The 22,375-nt window shown below is 42.6% G+C and overlaps 1 protein-coding gene across 1 annotated transcript in view; it reads left to right on the plus strand.

The window, feature by feature from the left end:
• LOC128473321 (galactosylgalactosylxylosylprotein 3-beta-glucuronosyltransferase 1-like) overlaps positions 1-17,492 on the plus strand; it is a 41,535-nt gene extending 24,043 nt beyond the window's left edge. Inside the window, exons 2-5 of the mRNA XM_053455478.1 lie at positions 7,033-7,180; positions 11,214-11,743; positions 13,657-13,953; positions 17,374-17,492. Coding sequence (XP_053311453.1) covers positions 7,069-7,180; positions 11,214-11,743; positions 13,657-13,953; positions 17,374-17,460 — 1,026 coding nt within the window. The 5' untranslated portion in view covers positions 7,033-7,068 and the 3' untranslated portion in view covers positions 17,461-17,492. The remainder of the gene's footprint in view (positions 1-7,032; positions 7,181-11,213; positions 11,744-13,656; positions 13,954-17,373) is intronic.
• The last annotated feature ends 4,883 nt before the right edge of the window (positions 17,493-22,375 follow it).

A 22,375-nucleotide genomic window follows, 5' to 3' on the forward strand; every position in this document is an offset into this window, starting at 1 on the left:
CTGGGAAAAATGTTTAAAAATTAAAGTCCAAAAGATGCATTAAACATACATTTGAATCACAGGCACGTGATTTTTTTACTACAATTCCCATTATCCTCAGCCGCATTCTGATTCGCTGTGGATTCTAGATGACATAGTCCAAACACAGCTGTCTTTGTAATCTTAGGTGATGAAATCAGACTCCACACTTTAATTCCTATCATCCCCAAGCAGTCAACAGCAGTTAGAGAATGGTGTGCAAGGAGGAACAGCCTCCCAGCAGAAGTGGTAGAGGGTAATACGGTTAGACGAGACCAACGACTGATTAAGGTTTGAGTCTTTACAGCAGGAGAAATGGGTGACTAGACGGGGGCCGGATGGGGCCGATCTGCCGGCTAGTTGGGGATGGCAGGACCTCTGTTCCAATGACAGCTTGCCCCTGTAGTCGGAGTGAATTGACCCGACGCAGTGAACACAATAATACGTACGGAGAAAAGGAGAATATTTCTGTCTGAGAGTCTGGAAAAGCCTCGAGCGACGGAACTTTAATGGCTTTGAAATTATGCTGATTCTGCACTTTTTTTTACCTTCTCTCTGCTGCTCCATTAAAATATTCCACAGGAGACTAGAAAACGAGGGGCATTAAATACTTTTCCGTCTGGTAGCTGTTAGCTGGATGTATAAAAACAGACACTTTGATGCCTTCTCTACAAGGGAAACAACTTCGGCTACATTTTCTATCAAATCTGCCTATTTTAGTTAAAGGCTGAAAAAAGTAAGTTCAATTTAACAATCAAAATGTAGCAATCAAGATAACAATTAAAAATGTACGTTACCATTCAAAGGTTTGGGGGTTTTTATGGACAACGAGGACATTTCCGGCCGTAACAAAATTGCAAACAGGTTTTCTAACCATCAATTAGGCTTTTAAACTTAAACTTGGATCAGCGAACACAACGTGCCATTGGAACACAGGAGTGATGGGAGTGATAAAGGGCCATTGGAACACAGGAGTGATGGGAGTGATAAAGGGCCACTGGAACACAGGAGTGATGGGAGTGATAGAGGGCCATTGAGACACAGGAGTGATGGGAGTGATAAAGGGCCATTGGAACACAGGAGTGATGGGAGTGATGGGAGTGATAAAGGGCCATTGGAACACAGGAGTGATGGGAGTGATAAAGGGCCATTAGAACACAGGAGTGATGGGAGTGATAAAGGGCCATTGGAACACAGGAGTGATGGGAGTGATAAAGGGCCATTGGAACACAGGAGTGATGGGAGTGATAAAGGGCCATTGGAACACAGGAGTGATGGGAGTGATAAAGGGCCATTGGAACACAGGAGTGATGGGAGTGATAATTTGCCATTGGAACACAGGGGTGATGGGAGTGATAAAGGGCCATTGGAACACAGGAGTGATGGGAGTGATAAAGGGGCATTGGAACACAGGAGTGATGGGAGTGATAAAGTGCCATTGGAACACAGGAGTGATGGGAGTGATAAAGGGCCTCTGTATGCCTGATGTATAATGATCAGGTGTGCAACAGAAATGTATCCCACATAAAGTCATTTTCCGGCATAGCCCCTCCCCCAGGGCTTAGACCCCCTTCTTCTTCTGGGGGAAGAAAAAAAACAAGTAATTGATTTTATTTTCCCGTAAAGAGTGTGAAGTAGCAGGTCTGATGGATCATCTCTTCTTTTCTTTCGGAAGCCTTGGTAGAAGCGAGAAATGGTTCTCCGTGTAATAGTTCTCCGCTCGGTAATTGCTTGGGGAAAAACACGAAAAGCAAGTGGGAGAGACAGATGGAGCGGCTCCTTCCTCCTGATTTAAATTGGAGGCGAATTGTGTCTGGCGGCCGGCTGCATGCGCGGGGAACAAACAACCATGAATAATACATGGGGTGTTACGGCCGGGGTCATCCTCATAAATAATTGAAGGCCTTCTCTGGCTTCTCTCAGAGTTCTTAGCGGACATCGTATCGGAATCTCCGACGGGTCTAGATGATTGCGGTGGAAGCAGAAAGTCCTTTACAGCCAGAGGGGGAGAAAAAAACATAAAAAATGTACAATTCACATTAAATGTTATTTATTGGGAGATCGGAACGTTCCGTGGTGCCGCATGGCAATGGCAGAACCCAGCTGTCCATGGATGCATATCTCCCAACTGTCCCAATTTGTGTGGGACAGTCCTGATTTGGCCCCTATCCTGCTGTCCCACTGAGCAGGATTCAGGAGAATGCTAAGCGTGCATGCGCTGACGGTGACGCTCTACCCCCCTTGCTCTGCCCCCGCCGCCAAAATGAATATAACAGGAAAGCAGCAAAAATGTTGAAAATGGAAAAATATCAAAAATAGAAAAATATCAAGTGAACGTGTCATTGAACATCTGAAGAACAGATCTGAGAAATCGGAGTTATTTGCAGTTATTTTATTAAGAAAAATCACATTTTTGCACAGAAATAAGACTTTCTCCATGTGTGGTATTCAATAAATACGGAACATCTTAAAAGCTCACGTTTTCACCGAGAATAAGATTTTTTTTTTTATAATCTATTTCTTCAAAGTACCTGCAAATATTCAACTTTTTGCCTGTTTTTCAGTTTTGATATTGGCATTTCTAACCTAAAATTAGATCACAAACCAACACAGAAAGTGGGAAGTGATCGGTTAACAGGAGAGAAGGAAAGGTGCAGAATAAGCCATAAATGATGATATGGCTCAAAAAATCCCAAAATACCTGCTTTTCTTTGCAATTAAGGAGAGAAAAATCTATTTTCTTATATATATATATATATATATACTGTCTGTGAGTTACGTGCGGACACTATAAGCATAAACTGTTTGAAAAGAACCAGTTACATCTCTCTCGGCTCGAATCAAGTTGGCAACGTGGGCAGGTTGGCCTTGGGAGCAGGTCGGCAATTGCCCCCTGGACCAGTCCAAATGTCTCCACAAAGGGCTGGGCCAACCTGGACTGGCCCTTTGTGAAGAATTTTGGACTGGTACACCCTGTGCCAGGAAAAAAAAAGAAAGCTGGAACTGTGGGTGAGGTAAGGGGTAAAAAAAGTGGTAAGGGAGGGAGTATGTATTTGTGTGTTAGCGTGAATGTGTATGTGTATGTATGTGTGTATGTATGTATGTGTGAGTGTGTCAGCATGAATGTGTATGTGTGTTTTAGTGATATGTGTAAGTGTGTGTTAGTATATATGTGTGTAGGTGTGAGTGTGCATATGCGTTAGCGTGAGTGTGTGAGAGTGCATGTGTGTAAAGTGTGCAAGTGTGTGAGTTACTGGGGGGTGGGGGCACTAGAGGCTTTTGGTTTTATCTGCCCCAGGGCCCGAAGGTGCCAGCTCTCCCCCGGTTGGCAACGGCTTGTACAGGAAGAGGTAAGGAGAGGGCTGAATGAAAAAGTAAAATGTCCTGGGACTCCCAGTTCTTGGGTGGCCACCATGTTGTTCTGCATAGGTTTCCGATGAGGGACACAGCAAGATCTGTCTTTTACGAGTGTCCCTTGGTTGCCACTAAAAGGATCCAGGTGGCCAAAGTTATGTGACCCCGCTGAAAATCATCCCTGGGTAAGGAAGAGTCAGGTGTGTTTGGTCTTTGTTGCAAATGGTGTTTTAAGAAGAAACCAGAGAACGTAAGAGTTTCCAGCTGAATCTGATACAAACGGAACTTCTGATTTCTATAAACCATTGAAGAAACTTCAGTGCTCTAGAGTAGAATGTCACGGTGATGTTCTCCTTACCTCGGGTGACTTCTACAACCAAACTATTTTTGTTATGAATGCATTGATCCCCGAGGTGTCAACTCGGAATGAGAAGGAAAGTTCCGATGGAGATAGATTTGGGTTTTCTCTACATAATAGCTGTTTACTTCATTTTGAAGGAATCTGTCACCACGGAAAGCTCATTGATGAATCAACAGCTCAGCAAATTTTGGAACCCTCATCAATGTTACTTGGATTTCTGTCCGCCGACCAAACTCTAAGAGACGATTGTTAATGAATGAATGGCGGAGAAAGCCGACTCTGGCCCAACGTAATACGAACCGCAGGGATTCTATGGCGAGATCCACAAATGAACTCACAGAGACGGAAGAAAGGAGCATTTTGTTTGTCACAGAAAACAACTCCGAAGAAAGACCGCTTTAGTTACTAAAGAAAGGACCCAAAGATGAGGTTGAGAGCGTCCAATGAGCAGCAGCGAGGCACTAATACGGCCCTGAATTCTCCGGTCAAAAGTGGGAAACAAAGACCAGGTTAGACCAAAAAAAAATGAAACCAACCCAGACTAAAGTACGTGGTCATGGAAACGTTCACCCGTTACTTTTAGTGAATTCGGGGTTTTCCTGTATTTTTCAATATCATTTTTTTAAATGGATTTTAAATTGCAATAATAATTACATCATTAGACATACAGCTTACATTCCAGATGGACAGAACGCCTCTTTGGCTACATACAATAGAATTATCCTATAATGCTACCGACATAACGCCACGGCACTGCTCGCTACATGTTTCACTTAAAGGAAACACCAGAGGGAAGTAAAAAAAAACATGGGTTTGGCAAAATAATATAGCCCGAAATCGATCATTTCCGTAATATTGTGACACGTCGAATCAAGGTTTTATTTCCCGGCTGAGGGTGCTTTGCAGAGGCGAAAGGGTTAATTTCTCCCCCTCGGTATTACAGACCTGTCACATGGTGTTAGGATTAATTCGATGGGATGAGGAAGAACCAATCAGATTAAATTAAGAACCTCTCTGAAGTTTGAAAACGTCTGAGGAAATGATATGATGCTGGAATTAGCGGACTGGAAAACGGGTGTATTTACTAACGCGTGAAAAAATATATGGGTGAAGAAATCAAGTCGTATTTGGAGGGATAAAGGCGTCTCGAGAAAGAGGCTTACTCCGATGGAGGCTGACTACAAAGTTTGGCCAATTTCCCTATTGGAGTAGCCCTGCAACATTGTTGCGGGCTCTAAAGGGTTAGAAGAAGGGTGAGAGATGGGGGTCAACCTCTTTCCCTTCCTAAACAGGTAGAGCTCACTTTTTTCCTGAACCATTCCCCCCCCCGTGATGGGTTAATGATTTTGGGTTATTGCTGGGGTGTTGCTTCCTTGTTTCTCTCTTTTGCATTGCAGCGGCGTTTCCCCCTCCCCCGGCCGGCAATTATCCGTTTTATTATCCTGGTGCTCATCCAAAAGGTCTTGGACAGACGTGATGGACTAGGACTCTTGGTGCATCTGGTGGAGAGCTAATAATGTCTAGGAAACATAGTGACAAAATAGCCCTCGGCCTCTTACACATACATCCCTGCGCGGAAAGCACTCCCTGCTCACACACCACACAGGAACAAGTAACTAGAGGCTTGGGGAGGCTCTAATCAGCCCTGGACACGCGTCTGCTCAGTGGCCAAGAATCGATGAGGTCCGGGGCAGCTGAGGATTTTTGGCCACTGGGCAGCTGGCCTTTTTTGCCCTGTGGTAAAGACAGCCCTGGTTACGGTTTATATGCATTGTTACGAACCAATCACGTGTCTGCATCATGGATAGGGGACATCTTTATACAACCAATCACCCAATGGGAAACAGTCACTGGCCTATTATCTGTTGCCTTATCTGCAGCAGAACCAATTACCATCAAGTACCAATGACATCATATCCCGATGATATCAAGTCCCATATTAAAGCAAGACATATAGAGCTATGCCGGTCACCGGCGCCATCACTGTAGTCAAGAACTACCAATAGCCCTGCGATGACGTGTATTCCATGATACTGGGGAGCTTCACTCTGTACGCTTGCGCTCGCCATATGTATCCGGTATCCAGTGAAGGTAGTTGATTGGGGCTGTTGGGCACTGGCCAGCCTGGCATCTGCTTCATTTGCCCAATCAGTGGTCAAAAAGTAAACACAAACCCCTGTACTGGACCAGCAACGACAGGAGTAGTACAGAGGGGATAACGAAGTTGTAGTATAATGAAAAATACATTTTTAGGAGATCTGTTTTTAATTTCAAGCCTCATAACATAAAAAAAAAACACATGAATACTTGAGGATTCTTCTGCTGCAATGGCAATAAAACATCTCTGCCTATCAGTGTTCTTCTACCACAAGACCATTTCTGGGAACAGAAGCTCTGCTTCTTCTGGGGGAGTGGCTATGTGAAGAGGTGGTGCTAGCTATGCATGGGGGTGGAACTAGCCTCAGGCAGCCTTTAGTGAAGTGGGCGGGGATTGTGTAAATAGTGGGTGTGGCCTAACCTCACTCTCTCTCTGCCTGAAGAAAGAAGAAACTAATCTGGAGACCCAGGGAAGCTGAGCTTCACCTGGAGACTCTGGGTAGAACCCGGAGATGTCACACGCATGTGCATGGCCACACGCTAGAATTAACATGGTCCAGATAAAATACACGACGTGGGGTAACATCTGACATCATGTAAGGAATATTATTTCTTAGATGTTCTGGTATGGTGCAGACATATGGACAACATACATAGGGATAACACATGTACGTGTTATTGTTTAACATGCATGCGTTATATGTTAATGTTGTTACACGCTAATGGGTCCAGTATGGGGCAAGTGTAACGACATGAGTGTTCTCATATTACCTACTTTATGGCTTTTGAAATTGTACTTTTGAATGGAGCAAACATGTCCATGAACAAGAGTGGGGTTGGGGTCATGTTCCTCACGGGAAGAAGTGCTGTGTCTTCTGCTATTTTTTTCTATTTGTTTAAGGAGATAAGAAAAAAAAATGTTATATAAGGATTTTTTTACTTTAGTGAGAGGGTGGTAGATAAGGGGAGTAGCTTCCCAGCAGAAGTGGTAGAGGCTAATACAGTAAGGGAAATTAAACATACATGGGATAGACATACGGCTCCTGAATCTAAGACGAGACCAACGACTGATTACGTTTTGAGTCTTTACAGCAGGAATAAAAGGGCGACCGGATGGGGGCCGATCTGCAGGCAAATAATATATGTCTATATGAAGAGTGTATATGTTTCACTCACGCTTTTCTTACCCTGTTTGCCCCCAGGTAAAGCGATGTCCAGCTACACACCGTCGCTGCAGTATGCTGAGGAGACGCAACCTTCTCACCACGTTACTCATTGTGCTCCCGTGGGCGCTCCTCTTCACGCTGTGGCACCAGCATCCGACCACCCGCTACCTCACCCTGCTGAGAAGTAAGTAGGAGATTCACCTCCGGAATGCATACACAAAGCACACAGACACACTCATCCCAAACCGGAGAGCTGGACCCGGGAAGCCTGCAGGATCCATTTATGGAGGGAAGAGAGATTTCGGGGTCAGGGATACTGGAGAGAATCTAGAAATTCTTCATTTAATTTTTTTTGTTGCCTAAAGGTCACTGCCCTGGTCACTTGTATGCATTGGTACGTTCCATCACATAAACGGGGAGGGGCCAGAGGGTAGCGCCTATTTAAAAGCATTTTGATGACTTGAGGTTATGTATAAAAAGTGATACATTATATCCGGGGGGGTATATCACTGTATAAAGCGCTGGGGGGTATAATATTGTATACGGTGCTGGGGGTATATTACTGTATACAGCGCTGGGGGGTTATATTACTGTATACAGCGCGGGGGTTATATTACTGTATACAGCGCTGGGGGGTTATATTACTGTATACAGCGCGGGGGTTATATTACTGTATACAGCGCTGGGGGGTTATATTACTGTATAAAGCGCTGGGGGGTATAATATTGTATACGGTGCTGGGGGTATATTACTGTATACATCGCTGGGGGGTTATATTACTGTATACAGCGCTGGGGGTTATATTACTGTATACAGCGCTGGGGGTTATATTACTGTATACAGCGCTGGGGGTTATATTACTGTATACAGCGCTGGGGGGTTATATTACTGTATACAGCGCGGGGGTTATATTACTGTATACAGCGCTGGGGGTTATATTACTGTATAAAGCGCTGGGGGGTATAATATTGTATACGGTGCTGGGGGTATATTACTGTATACAGCGCTGGGGGGTTATATTACTGTATATAGCACTGGGGGGGCTATATTACTGAATACAGCACTGGGGATATATTGCTGTATACAGCGCTGGGGGTTATATTACTGTATACAGCGCTGGGGGTTATTACTGTATATAGCGCTGGGGGTTATTACTGTATACAGCGCTGGGGGTTATATTACTGTATACAGCGCTGGGGGGTTATATTACTGTATAAAGCGCTGGGGGGTATAATATTGTATACGGTGCTGGGGGTATATTACTGTATACAGCGCTGGGGGTTATATTACTGTATATAGCACTGGGGGGGTTATATTACTGAATACAGCACTGGGGATATATTGCTGTATACAGCGCTGGGGGTTATATTACTGTATACAGCGCTGGGGGTTATTACTGTATATAGCGCTGGGGGTTATTACTGTATACAGCGCTGGGGGGTTATATTACTGTATACAGCGCTGGGGGTTATATTACTGTATACAGCGCTGGGGGGTTATATTACTGTATACAGTGCTGGGGGGTTATATTACTGTATACAGCGCTGGGGGTTATATTACTGTATACAGCGCTGGGGGTTATATTACTGTATACAGCGCTGGGGGTTATATTACTGTATACAGCGCTGGGGGTTATATTACTGTATACAGCGCTGGGGGTTATATTACTGTATACAGTGCTGGGGGTTATATAACTGTATACAGTGCTGGGGGTTATACTACTGTATACAGCGCTGGGGGTTATATTACTGTATACAGCGCTTGGGGTTATATTACTGTATACAGCGCTGGGGGGTTATATTACTGTATACAGCGCTGGGGGGTTATATTACTGTATACAGCGCTGGGGGGTTATATTACTGTATACAGCGCTGGGGGTTATATTACTGTATACAGCGCTGGGGGGTTATATTAATGTATACATTGCTGGGGGTTATGTTACTGTATACAGTGCTGGGGGTTATATTACTGTATACAGCGCTGGGGGGTTATATTACTGTATACAGCGCTGAGGGGGTTATTACTGTATACAGCGCTGGGGGTTATATTACTGTATACAGTGCTGGGGGTTATATTACTGTATACAGCGCTGGGGGGTTATATTACTGTATACAGCGCTGAGGGGGTATATTACTGTATACAGCGCTGGGGGTTATATTACTGTATACAGCGCTGGGGGGTTATATTACTGTATACAGCGCTGGGGGGTTATATTACTGTATACAGCGCTGGGGGGTTATATTACTGTATACAGCGCTGGGGGGTTATATTACTGTATACAGCGCTGGGGGTTATATTACTGTATACAGCGCTGGGGGGGTTATATTAATGTATACATTGCTGGGGGTTATGTTACTGTATACAGTGCTGGGGGTTATATTACTGTATACAGCGCTGGGGGGTTATATTACTGTATACAGCGCCGAGGGGGTTATTACTGTATACAGCGCTGGGGGTTATATTACTGTATACAGTGCTGGGGGTTATATTACTGTATACAGCGCTGGGGGGTTATATTACTGTATACAGCGCTGAGGGGGTATATTACTGTATACAGCGCTGGGGGTTATATTACTGTATACAGCGCTGGGGGTTATATTACTGTATACAGCGCTGGGGGTTATAGTACTGTATACAGCGCTGGGGGGTTATATTACTGTATACAGCGCTGGGGGTTATATTACTGTATACAGCGCTGGGGATTATATTACTGTATACAGCGCTGGGGGTCGTTTATTCCCTATATGTCTCCCACATTTTTTTCCTTTAATAACCAGAATTCAGTAAGTCCAGAGCCTTTGCTAAGTGATTATGTAAGTTCGCTTCTGCTTCATTCAGATTCGGGGGCCGGTTATAGCTAAATGCTTTTTTTGCAGCTTTATATAAATGTCTTTGACCTTTTTTATAACATTGAATAAAACGGAGTCATTCCATCCTTCTTAAACCCGATCGTGTATCGTCCCCGCGACGTACGGCATAGACTCTCTTTAATGTACTTCACCCACTGCTGGCGGCCAATTAGATTCCTGATAACTGCTCCTCCACGGCCCCCCGGGGGCAAATCATTAGAAATTCTGCAAAACCGATCCTTCCTGCGCCCCGCATCAAGCACAACGCGCCGTGTCTGCTGTCAATTTACCTTTTTTTTTTTTGCCCGAGAACATCTTTAATTTCAGAGACATTTTAATAGGGTCCTGGGGAAATATCCGCTCGCAGCTGGCGATGGACACGAGACTTCGGTATAACATAAAAAACACGAAGAAACAGAGAATTGAGGAAAAAAATCAATCAAATCAAATTAAATTAAGAGGAATCGGAATTATTGTATCGTCAGCAGGTTAAGCACAACAAGAAAACAAAATACGCATTTAAAGGAACAGTAATGTTTTTAAACAGCCCCCCCCCCCGGCATCTGGAGGGTGTCCCTAGGCTGCTACTCATGTCACGGTGCTGAGGGGTTCCCCGGGCCGGTCCGAAATTCTACTGAAATAACATAAAAAACACGAAGAAACAGAGAATTGAGGAAAAAAATCAATCAAATCAAATTAAATTAAGAGGAATCGGAATTATTGTATCGTCAGCAGGTTAAGCACAACAAGAAAACAAAATACGCATTTAAAGGAACAGTAATGTTTTTAAACAGCCCCCCCCCCCCGGCATCTGGAGGGTGTCCCTAGGCTGCTACTCATGTCACGGTGCTGAGGGGTTCCCCGGGCCGGTCCGAAATTCTACTGAAAGGTCCAACTCGCGGAAGTACAGAGACTGCGGAGTCACGTAGGATATTTGACCCTCCAGTAAAAGTGAGGCTACTCACATAATGTGTCCCAGCAGCAAAAAAAGGTGGCTGCGGGTGAGGAAAGGGGGTAAAGTGAGAGGATTAGGGAGCTAGGGAGGGATAGAGGGAGTGAGTGGGGAGGAGTGAGTAGTTTGCATGTATTATGTTAGCGTGAGTGTCTATATGTAAGTGTGTATGTGTTAGCATGCATTTGTGTGTTAGTGTAAGTATGTGTGTTAGTGTGAGCGTGTAAGTATGTGTAAATGGGAAAGTGTATAAATATATGTGTACCAGTCCATATGTGAGTTCCCGGGAGGAACAAGGGAGCGATGGAGCCACTTAGCTTTATCTTTCACTACCATAATGTAATATGACATCACAGTGTCCATGACATCACAGTATAATTCATAACTTTAATTATTTTGTATCTTTAATGTTTCAGAAGAATCAGGGGACAATTCTACGGCCAAGCCTCTGCTCAATGCCACGCAGGCTAAAGAAGAAGGTCCTCAATGTGTCCATCAACACGTCACCCGCGAAACTCCGGTGGTTGTCAGGACGTACGTATATTCCAGACCCCCTCCTTGGTCCCAGGATGTCCCCACGATTTACGTGATCACCCCAACGTACAGCCGGCCTGTCCAGAAAGCCGAGTTGATCCGGCTGGCAAACACTTTTCTGCACGTCGTGAACTTGCACTGGATCGTGGTCGAAGACTCCCACCGGAAAACCAAGCTGGTGGCCAACCTTTTGGAGAAGGCAGGACTCAACTTCACGCACCTTAACGCCGAGAGCCCACGCAGCCTCAAAATAGGGCTTTCCAAAACCCCAACCCATACCCCTCGGGGAACCATGCAACGGAACCTCGGGCTGCAATGGCTCCGAGAAAACATCGATCCTTCCAATCCGCCCCAAGGGGTTGTATATTTTGCAGACGACGACAACACTTACAGCCTGGAGCTATTTGAAGAGGTAATAGTTTCCCTACGAGTGACATCTCATTTTCTCCTTTAGAAGGCTCTTCAGGCTAAAGCGTAATAAATATCTTCATTTCCCCGTGTAATTGGCTTTCTAAAGCGTGTTTAATCACTATTAATGCTGAAATTCCAATATTAAGCACTGCGGGAAAAAATCAATATATATATATTTTACCCTTTAATTAAATCGTGATTTAATCTTTTTTTTACGCATAGTAGGTCAGAGACCTCATTTTACGAGGGCTGCGGTGATTGCGCCATAAAGGGTTAAGCGGCCCTCGTTAGTACGTTGACAATAGGGGGTCCTTCATAAAGTGACCTTCTGAGAAGCGTTTCCGTCGTCGAAAAAGCCTCGGCGAACAAATTGTATTTAAAAAACCCCCCCAAAAAACTGTTATATTTAGAATTCCGGGCCAGAAAAAAAAAGAGACGTACTTAGGGACTCGAATTAACCCCTTAAGGACAACGGGCGCTCCCTAAACCCATTGAAAACAATGCATTTTGAGCCCGTACATGCACGGGCTTTGTCATTAAGGGGTTAATTAGGGCTTCTAATCCGCACGGGGTGGATTTTTATAAATATCTCGTAACCTAAATCATTTAGAATATTCGCTGAACTCAATACCCAGGAAGAATGTTCTGCATCCCTCGTTAACGAGAACACGGAGCCGACGGAATATGAAATAAGTATCCACCCCGGCAGTGATTAATGTCCTCCATTAACGGATCGCGGATTTTTGGTGTTTACTCCTTAAAGCAGGGATTATTTATCAAAACCTCCAGCCCGTGGAACGGCTTTAATGACTTTCATTGTATTTGAATAGAATATTGTGCTGAAAATATCGCCATGACTCTTAAAGGTGCTGTTCCACTTAAGCGGGCTAATAAACCTTAGCGGATCTGTGTCTTAAGGACAATCGGGCTTTGTCATTAAGGGGTTAATCAAGTAAACAGCTTAAATTATTGCGAGTTGGCAAAAAAAATATACAATTTTGCAGCAGCGAACCTCCAGGTGTTGGACAAAAGTGCAGCTCGTAAATCCTTCCTACTCCCCCAGGTGTGCGGAGGATGAGTTTGACCAAGGGACGCTTTGGACGCTATGGTGGCCACTTAGGACCTTCCAATGATGATGGATTTTTTTTTATGCACATATTAGACATTGCGTGTCTTGTGATCACGTTAAAATATTTAATTTCTTTGGGATAAGAATGCGTGTGCGTTCCGTGTGCTACCACTCGCTCTTCCCGTACCGCGTCATGCTTCCGTTCCCGGAGTCAGTAGGTTCTGGTAAAGCTCAGCGTGATCTCTCTCCCTTTTGTAATAATTGTTGGACTAAAATTTGCAAATTGACTGTAAAATAAAACAGGTTAATAATCTTCAGTCTATCCTTCCTGATGCCCCCAACCGGCATTCTGAAAGAAAACCCCCCGCCCTGCCCACCTTCAAGACCCCCGACTTCTCCAGATCACCCTCGCTACAATCAATTCATCCTCTCCTTCCATCTCATCCCCTTCACGAACTGTAAGCTCACGTGCACAGCGCCTTCTACGCTTTAACGTGTTAATGTCTTTGGCAATTGTTGATGTTGTCAATTTTTATTTTTTACATTTTCACTATATATAGGTTATTGTTTATTTTTACTTGTCCCTATTTTTTTGTAGATATTCTTTCCTCCTTGCTTCGCCCGGGAGTTCACAACTTAGTTTCCTATTGCTGGTCAGCTATACTTGTTGCCCAAAACTCTGTTTTCTGCTGACTTAGCTTTTTCTTGGGCACATGCATTCACACACGCAATCTTTCACTCATTCACTATTATCTTTTTTAACGTGTATTAAGCTCAGTATTCAGATTTTGGAAAGGTTGTACGATATTTTGTTTGATGAATTACTATGACATATTCTTACACAGATGCGGTACACAAGAACAGTGTCCGTGTGGCCGGTGGCCTTCGTGGGAGGTTTGCGATACGAGTCCCCAAAGGTCAGTCCAGGCGGGAGAGTTGTTGGCTGGAAGACGGTTTTCGACCCTAATCGTCCATTTGCCATCGACATGGCGGGATTCGCTATAAGCCTTCGACTGATCCTTGAAAGGCCTTACGCCAACTTCAAGCTGGAAGGGGTGAAAGGCGGTTACCAGGAAACGAGCTTACTCAAAGATCTGGTCTCCATGGATGGACTGGAGCCCAAAGCAGCAAATTGCACTAAGGTAAGGTTTTCAAACAAAAATATAGAGCTTCCTTGGTGAAAGGGGAAGCAAAATTCAAGCTGGAACCCCAGTGCTGTATACAATAATATAACCCCCAGTGCTGTATACAATAATATAACCACCAACGCTGTATACAGTAATATAACCCCCAGCGCTGTATACAGTAATATAACCCCCAGCGCTGTATACAGTAATATAACCCCCAGTGCTGTATACAGTAATATAAACCCCCCAGCGCTGTATACAGTAATATAAACCCCCCAGCGCTGTATACAGTAATATAACCCCCAGCGCTGTATACAATAATATAACCCCCAGCGCTGTATACAATAATATAACCCCCAGCGCCGTATACAGTAATATAACCCCCAGCGCTGTATACAGTAATATAACCCCAGCGCTGTATACAGTAATATAACCCCCAGCACTGTATACAGTAATATACCCCCCAGCACTGTATACAGTAATATAACCCCCAGCGCTGTATACAGTAATATAACCACCAGCACTGTATACAGTAATATAACCCCCAGCGCTGTATACAGTAATATAACCCCCAGCGCTGTATACAGTAATAACCCCCAGCGCTGTATACAGTAATATACGCCCCAGCGCTGTATACAGTAATATAACCCCCAGCGCTGTATACAGTAATATAACCCCCAGCGCTGTATACAGTAATATAACCCCCAGCACTGTATACAGTAATATAACCCCCAGCGCTGTATACAGTAATATAACCCCCAGCGCTGTATACAGTAATATAACCCCTAGCGCTGTATACACTAATAACCCCCCAGTCCCCTTACTAACCCCGCCATTGTTGTCAGGCATGTTATATTTCACTCAAACCCCACACTGAGCTGATGCTTTATGGCGATGCTAATGAAGTTTGTTTCTCCATAGACTTTCATGAGTCAGAGTGTCTGGCTGGTGATTAAGACTGTGCCATTCTATTGTTTCCCACAGGCAGTATGATAAGGAGTCGGGGTGTTTGTGTTAATGGATTGAGCTCAGATAACAGAGCGAGCATTTTCAACAGTGCATTAAATATGTTTAGAAATGTCTAAAGATTTGTAGATGTATTTTTGCTGTTGTCTAGAATGTCCGTGTTAAATGTATCCGTTGAAGTTGTGTTAATGATTCGCACACGCCATGGGGTCACTTAGTTATTTACTATTGATTTTTATGTAGCTGTTCTATAAATCCGAACTGTTAAATATTTTCCATTCAATATTTTTTTTTTCTATAAAAACCAAAGTTTCTCATCATTTTAGGTGCAAAATCAAAACAGTAAACAAACCCCCCGCTCTCTCATCTCCTTCACCCTGATGAAATATTACTTAGCGGACATAATTGGAAAATGAGGGGTCTCTCCATAAACAGAGAAACTGATTATATTCAGATACAGAATCGCTTCTGATTTAAATGACTGTAAACTTAGCTGTGAAATCACAATAATTTGTCGCTTAAACTAGGGGTTAAAAAGCCTTGCCAGCAGGGATCGGAGATTATTATGTCACAGCCCCCCAATTATATAACCACCCCCCACCATATAATGCTATATAAATATGTTTTTTTTGTAATACTTTTTTTCTAAATTCCCGATCACAACACCCATCACGCTCAGCCACAATATTGATGAGAGTGATGGGAGTTATACTCTTGAACAGCGGGCGCACCAGCAGTGGAAAAAAGGGCTCAATACTTGCTAACTTGTGTATCTTGTCCCAAGAGCTCGTCCCTTTAGCACGACTATGGAATTTAACCCCTTCTTTAGGCGACAACCCTGCCATAGCGTGACCTTGGGCTGCACATGCAATCTACACGTGTAAACAATACGACCGCACCTACTGGATATCGTTACAAGGGGGAGGAGCACGGCCTAGGAAATAGGGAAACAAGAGTTAAATATGCTTATTTCTAATATTTTTAGAAATTGTGTGGTTTTTAACCCCTTAATGACAAAGCCCGTACATGTACGGGCTCAAAATGCATTGTTTTCAATGGGTTTTGGGACTGCCCATTGTCGTCAAGGGGTTAAAATGATTACATTCTTCTTCTTCTCAGTTACAAAAATAGCTATAAATGGATCACAAAACAAAATAGTTATTTGACCAATTAAAATACAGAGAGTCAGCCTTCCCCATTTATGTAATTATTTCCCTGGTTAAGAATTTTGTGGAATAACCAGAATTTCCGTTATATATATTTTAAGTCATATATAAAATAATTATTATGCGTAGTTTAGTGGTTTTGTAACAATAGGGTATTAAAAATGATTAATCGTATAAAACCAGCAATGGATAAATAATTTGGGCAGAGCCTCGGGTTATTACATTTTATCAAGAATCAAATCTGTCTAATTAAAAAAAAAAAAAGGCAGCCAAACCAAGCCGCATCGGACTGTCAATTAGCGAAAAAGTACCGCATAGGAACGAAACAGAAATTAATTGCAGATTTTTCTGTATTTTTTGTATTTTTTTAGAAGCATTTGGATAACTGTCATTAATCTGCAGAAATGGTAACATGTTTGGCATTTCATGGATTCAAAATTAGGACCATCTGTCAGGACAGTTGGCATTTTTAGCATTTTGAACAATTTAGATGATTTTAATATCAGTTTTTTTCTTATAATTAAAAGGAATCGTTATAGCCCGAAAATTAGGTCGGTCCATTTAACCCCTTAAGGACAATGGGCGGTCTCTAAACCCATTGAAAACAATGCATTTTGAGCCCGTACATGTACGGGCTTCGTCATTAAGGGGTTAAACCCGCTATGATGTCACCAGCACAAAGTACTAACCGCAGAACATTTAATATTAGCTCGCCTACATCCCAAATTTTGAAATGACCAAATATGGAAACATTTGATTTTAGGGGGTGTGGTTAGAGGCGTGGCTGCGGGCTTTATTGTCTTTTTAAGGTGACTTTGTGACTTGTTCATAGATATTTTTAATTTATAAACCCATTTCCTGCTGTTTCTATACACATTATCAGGGCTTTTAGGGCTGTAGAACCCTGCGATACCCTCATACCCAGCAAACACTCTGACCATCGGGGGTTGGGAAGAGGACATCAGGCATGTGAGTCAAAAAAGAGGGACTGTCCTTCCTGAAGAAGGACACTTGGGATGGATGAATTTGTTTTGTCTTACCGTGAAAATGCTAGAAATCTTCATGCTGAAAAATATAAATATTGTAATTTTAAAACAATATATTAAACAGAAAATGAATTCAGAAATTCTTCCCTGTCTCTAAAATTATTTATTGAAAAAGCGCAGGTATGGCAATTTGAACCGGGTCTTATAAGTGGTGGATAAAAATTGTATGAATCAGTTAGTTATTGATTTCACATTCAATTTTTTTGCCCTTTTAAAAATCACATGACACAGACCCCTGTTGGGTTTTTTTTTGGCAGATTTTGGTTTGGCACACAAGAACGGAGAGACCGACGCTTGTTAATGAAGGAAAACGAGGATTCACGGACCCTGACATTGAAGTCTAGCCATAATGCCCCTCATACATCGTAAGCGATCATTTAATCATTACAATCAGTTATTTTTTATTTAAAACTAGGATGAATCCTTGTCAAAAATTGGCCACGGGGGGGGGGGTTGGAAAAAAATATCCTAATCATGAGTCAAAATTCCATTGGCGGTAATGGAACTCAACTGGAATAATGAAAGTTGAGCTGAATGTTCTCCCCCCTAAATAAAAAGGTCCTCTGTGTTGAAATGTATTTAGAGGAAAATTAAAGGAGAGATGAAAGAAAAAAGGAGAGAAGCCTACATCACATGGGGGTGCAACCACAACTAGTGCAAGGTGGACCTCTTGAGATGTTCCAACTCCTGCTTCTTCTTGCCAACATGGCATTAATAACTCAGGTTTGCCAAATTTTTGATGCTATTACCAACACCTTGAGTTTTTGTATACAGTTTCCAGAGGGGGCTAAATCTGATTAATGCTAATGGTGGTCCCTCTGCCAAGCCACAAGGGGTTCTTGACCTAGAAAGACCCAATCGGGTGCAAAGGATGAGACCAACAGAAGCAGGCAAAAAAGTTGAGGACCTCCTTCCCCATCCTGCCCAGTTCCAAACCACTTCAGTAGACTATTTTAAGACATTAAAGAATAATAACGTATTTTTATATTTTTTTTATATTTATTTTTATATTTTATTTCTAGGTCAGAACCACAAGAACTATACACACTATGTACATAGAGACGAGAGGGACAAAGATAGTCTGAAGCCCCATCTTCCGGATGCAGCTACAGATCCGTGGACCTTCTCAGTGTTCATGTTTGTAACTTTTTATTGCGGAATTACGAAAATTTGGCTTGAATTTGTACTTTTTTTTTCTCTGAAGTTAGAGAGAACACAACGCTGATTTATTTATCATTAGGAGAAAAGAAAAAAGTCTCGACTGGGAGAAGGAACGTAGAAGAAGAGGAGCTCGTGTCGGATCCCTTGATTAAACAAAACATATGTTGAAGCTTCTGGAGACATATGTGTCGGTGTACCAAAGCTAATTAGAATGTTCTCGCGGCTCAGCGTTCTGTCAATCGCGCGGCGCATGTTAATCAAGTTTACACAGGACTGATGCGGTTTCTAGACAGAAGGACTTGGGTCCCATCTGACGTAACAGATTTTGCTGACATTAATTAAAAACGGAACAAACAGAACCGAGTTATTAACTTATTCTCACGAACGTGAAAGGAACCTCATTATCAGAGTCTTCCCGCTGTCGAGTTCTAAACCGCACAATGGCAGACGTCCTACGAGGACCCCCGGAAGACAGACGGAGACCCGACGACAGCCAACAAACCGGGGGCAGGTGTGAATGGGAAACGATTCTATCTGAGAGTGACGCAATCCAGGGGAACGCACTAAAAATACATGGATGGATCTCTAATGGATCTAACGGCTTATTTTGGGTTGTGCCACTTTTCACCAAGGGTGGGATAAAGGTGGGCTTCTTGATCGAGACGTCAAGGTTTTTTTCTTATGGTCGTACAGATAAAACCTGGACCGCTGGTGGCTCCCAGTGAAAAGCTTGAGAGCTAGAGAGAAGAAGACCACCAAAGAGCGGTTCTGGGGGCAGATTTCTAAATGTGGCTCCTGGGGGCCAGTGGGTCCACTTCAGAGCAAGATCTCGCATAGGCCATCAGCTTTTTTTCTTCGTATTCTTCATCTTGATAAGAAAAATGGAAATAGCCATATAAGCTCGAGAGAGAACTTTATCTTTAGTCAAAGTTGATACCTTTTATTGGGCCGTCATAGGACAAAAAAGATAAATATAAGCATTCCGGACCTTAGGGGTCTCTTCTTCATCCTTAGCACTTTTTCACTTAGCTTGAATTTTTTTTGATTTACGTGCGTGCGCAATATTTGTAAATATTTCAGTGGATTATTTTTTTCTGGCTGTAAAAAAAGGGAAAGAAAAAAACATTTTGAAAGTCTGGTTTCATTCTATATTTCTGATGATTTATTACATATTTAATTCTTGTATTATTATTATTAAACTGGATCTGCAGCTTCCCCCAAATGTTATATCTTGCCCACAAAATAAATCCATGTTGACGATTCCAGATTTTTTTTTAAAATAAAAACAATACGTTTGTATCAGAAAATCACCAGATGCACAACCCATGGGAGCAGCAATAATAAATTCCTGTTCTCGGGATCTGCATGATTTCGCCCCGGAGACTCCGCGTAAAGCGCTGCTTCTCCAGGTCTCCGGGTCAGATCCTGAAATCCCCGGGTTGTGGGAGTGGCCTTTAGACAAGCCCCACCCATAACCAGTTCCCACCCCCATATGATTATAAAGTGATTGGGGCCCACCAACATTGCTAGCCACGCCCATTGATGACATTCGCTCCACCCACTAACGCCATCGCCGCACACAGGTACACGCACACACACATGCACACACATGTACACACACACACACCACCTTCCAGCATGCCGGTCAAAAGTTAACAGAAAAATCAGATTATAAAAAGTTTATTACCAGTTATTGCAACCACACTGTATAAATCATCTATTATTTATTGTACGTTAAATTCTGTCACCATAATAATAAAAAATAAAAAAAATCCAACAAAATTACATAATTACGTGTATCACGCGGGCGTTTTTTTTTAAATTGTATTAATTATTATTATTGTTGCATGATTAAGATTACTGAGGGATGTCTGTTTTGCTTACATCTGAAAATCACATCCTATTATTTCCCTTTCAGTAAAATTCTAGTTCTAAATCGGTGTTTTATATATTTTTTATATACATTTTATTAATTTAGTGTAGAAGGTCGCCATGTAGTGCCTGGCGCTGGCTTTGAGATCTCCGTATCTAAGAGGTTGTCACAAAGACCTCCATGGAGTTACCGTACATCTGAACAAGAACTATTTCGGTGCAAAGATTCAAAAGGTGGTCTTATCGCCATAGCAACCAATGGAATGTTTCTGCTGATTGGACATGGCCATTAGTTACCATGGTGATAAGATGAATGAAGGGTAAATAAACCCCTTGGGGTCATTGTAATGTTTTGCTTAAAGGGACAGTCTTTGTAATGACTTCAGTATGCATTCTTCCACCAGTAAGACAAATTATTTACCCAAGGGGAAGCTGCAGCTCCAGAGCTGCACTGCAACATCCTCTCCATGGTCCCATTTCCATGCCACTGATTGGCTGCTTAAAGAAGGTCATCAGAGGCAGGAAAGCGCACCCAATGCAATCTTCGAGAGCGCTCTAAGTATAAGTGCCTGTAGGGTCTCGTTAGACCGCTCCTGCAGCCTCCAGCGCTGCAGCTGACCACCAGTGAGTGAGTGGGACCAAATGAGAATTTAAAGGGACCCCACATATCATCTCTAGATCTAGATCACCTGTAAGTCATGTTATGTTATATACTGCTTATTATGTTCTGTCTATCCACTGTACTGCGCTACGGAATATGATGGCGCTATATAAAACAAAATATAATAATAATTCTAGTGCATATGATGGCTGGAGTGTCCCTTTAATTGCACCGCAGCCCCCGTTCCCAAAATGATACCGTTGGGGAATTGAACGGCTCTTTATAAATAAATAATAATGAGACGGGGTCGAGGCGGCAGAATGATTCAGAAGCGAGGAATCGGCTCCGATAAAACAAAAAAATCTAATTATTTTTTCATTCAAGTGCAAAATTCATTGTTTTCGGCGTCTCTTCTGGGTTTATTCCCCGCATTAAAAGTCTCCTCTTTCAAGGTATCGTCACGTCTTCTAATATCAACCAAGAAACCGAGGCAAATCTAATTATCTTTTTTTTTATCACAACCGCTACATTTTTCGCAATTTTTAGACACATTGTCAAACCTTCTGGAACTTGGCAGGAAAAATAAATAGGATGAAGACACGGTGACTCATTCTGGAAATGGTCTTTCCCCGTTTCATAGACGGGTTAACATTTAATATTCCTGCTGTCGTAATGCCTATCCCATGCATGTTTAAATTCCCCTCGCTGCATTACCCTCTACCACTTCTGCTGGGAGGCTGTTCCATTTATCCACCACCCTCTGGTAAAAGTAAAACCCCCTCTTGTTAGAACAAGAGGCCAAAATCTAAAACTAGAGGGTCACAGGTTAGAGGGAATGTAAAAGAATGAATGAGAATGAGAGGTGGTAGATGAGTGGAACAGCCTCCCAGCAGAGGCGGTAGAGTGTTTCTCACCTGTACATTATCATTGCAGCGATCCTCTTGTGTAACAGGTTTCTCTTGTTTTAAGCATCAACCTGTGGAAATAGTGAATGTTCCCGGCCATGGGTAGATCATTCCAAACATACACACCACATTCATCCGCATCGATAACAACACTATCAAAATATACTATATATAAAATATACCGGATATATACTAGAAATATACCGGATATATAAAAATTCATTAAAGGTGCTGTCCAACCTGCCCTTTTAGTGTTAAATAATTATTTAAAGGTGTAAAATGTTGTCTCCGGCATAATTTTTCAGGGAATGCATAACTGTCATGTGACACAAAGGCAGCCGCTGATAGGTCATTGCCAAAAAAAACTGCTGTATGATTTATTTAGAGAAGATAATAAAATAACAGATATTCTAAGCTTTATTAGCTTTAATCTAAGGGGGGTTAAATGTCTGTTTGTGGAGTGAAAATACATGATTTTTATTTTTTTAAAAAAAATCTATTTAAAACAATTCCAGATCTAGAATTCTGGTGAGCAGCTGTATCGTGCGACTGTTTGCCTGTCCGGCTGTCTTTCTGCACACATTTCTTTCTGTCTTCCCAGCCCTGTCTCGTTTTATCTATTTATCGTCTTCGTCGCTCTCTTTTTTCCTCTGTAAGCCCCTCTGTCTCGCTTTAAGCAGATCAAAGAGAGGAAGCGAGACCTTCCAGCCGTGCGTTCCA

Source organism: Spea bombifrons, chromosome 2 (genome assembly GCF_027358695.1).
Source record: "Spea bombifrons isolate aSpeBom1 chromosome 2, aSpeBom1.2.pri, whole genome shotgun sequence".
Lineage (NCBI taxonomy): Eukaryota > Metazoa > Chordata > Amphibia > Anura > Pelobatidae > Spea > Spea bombifrons.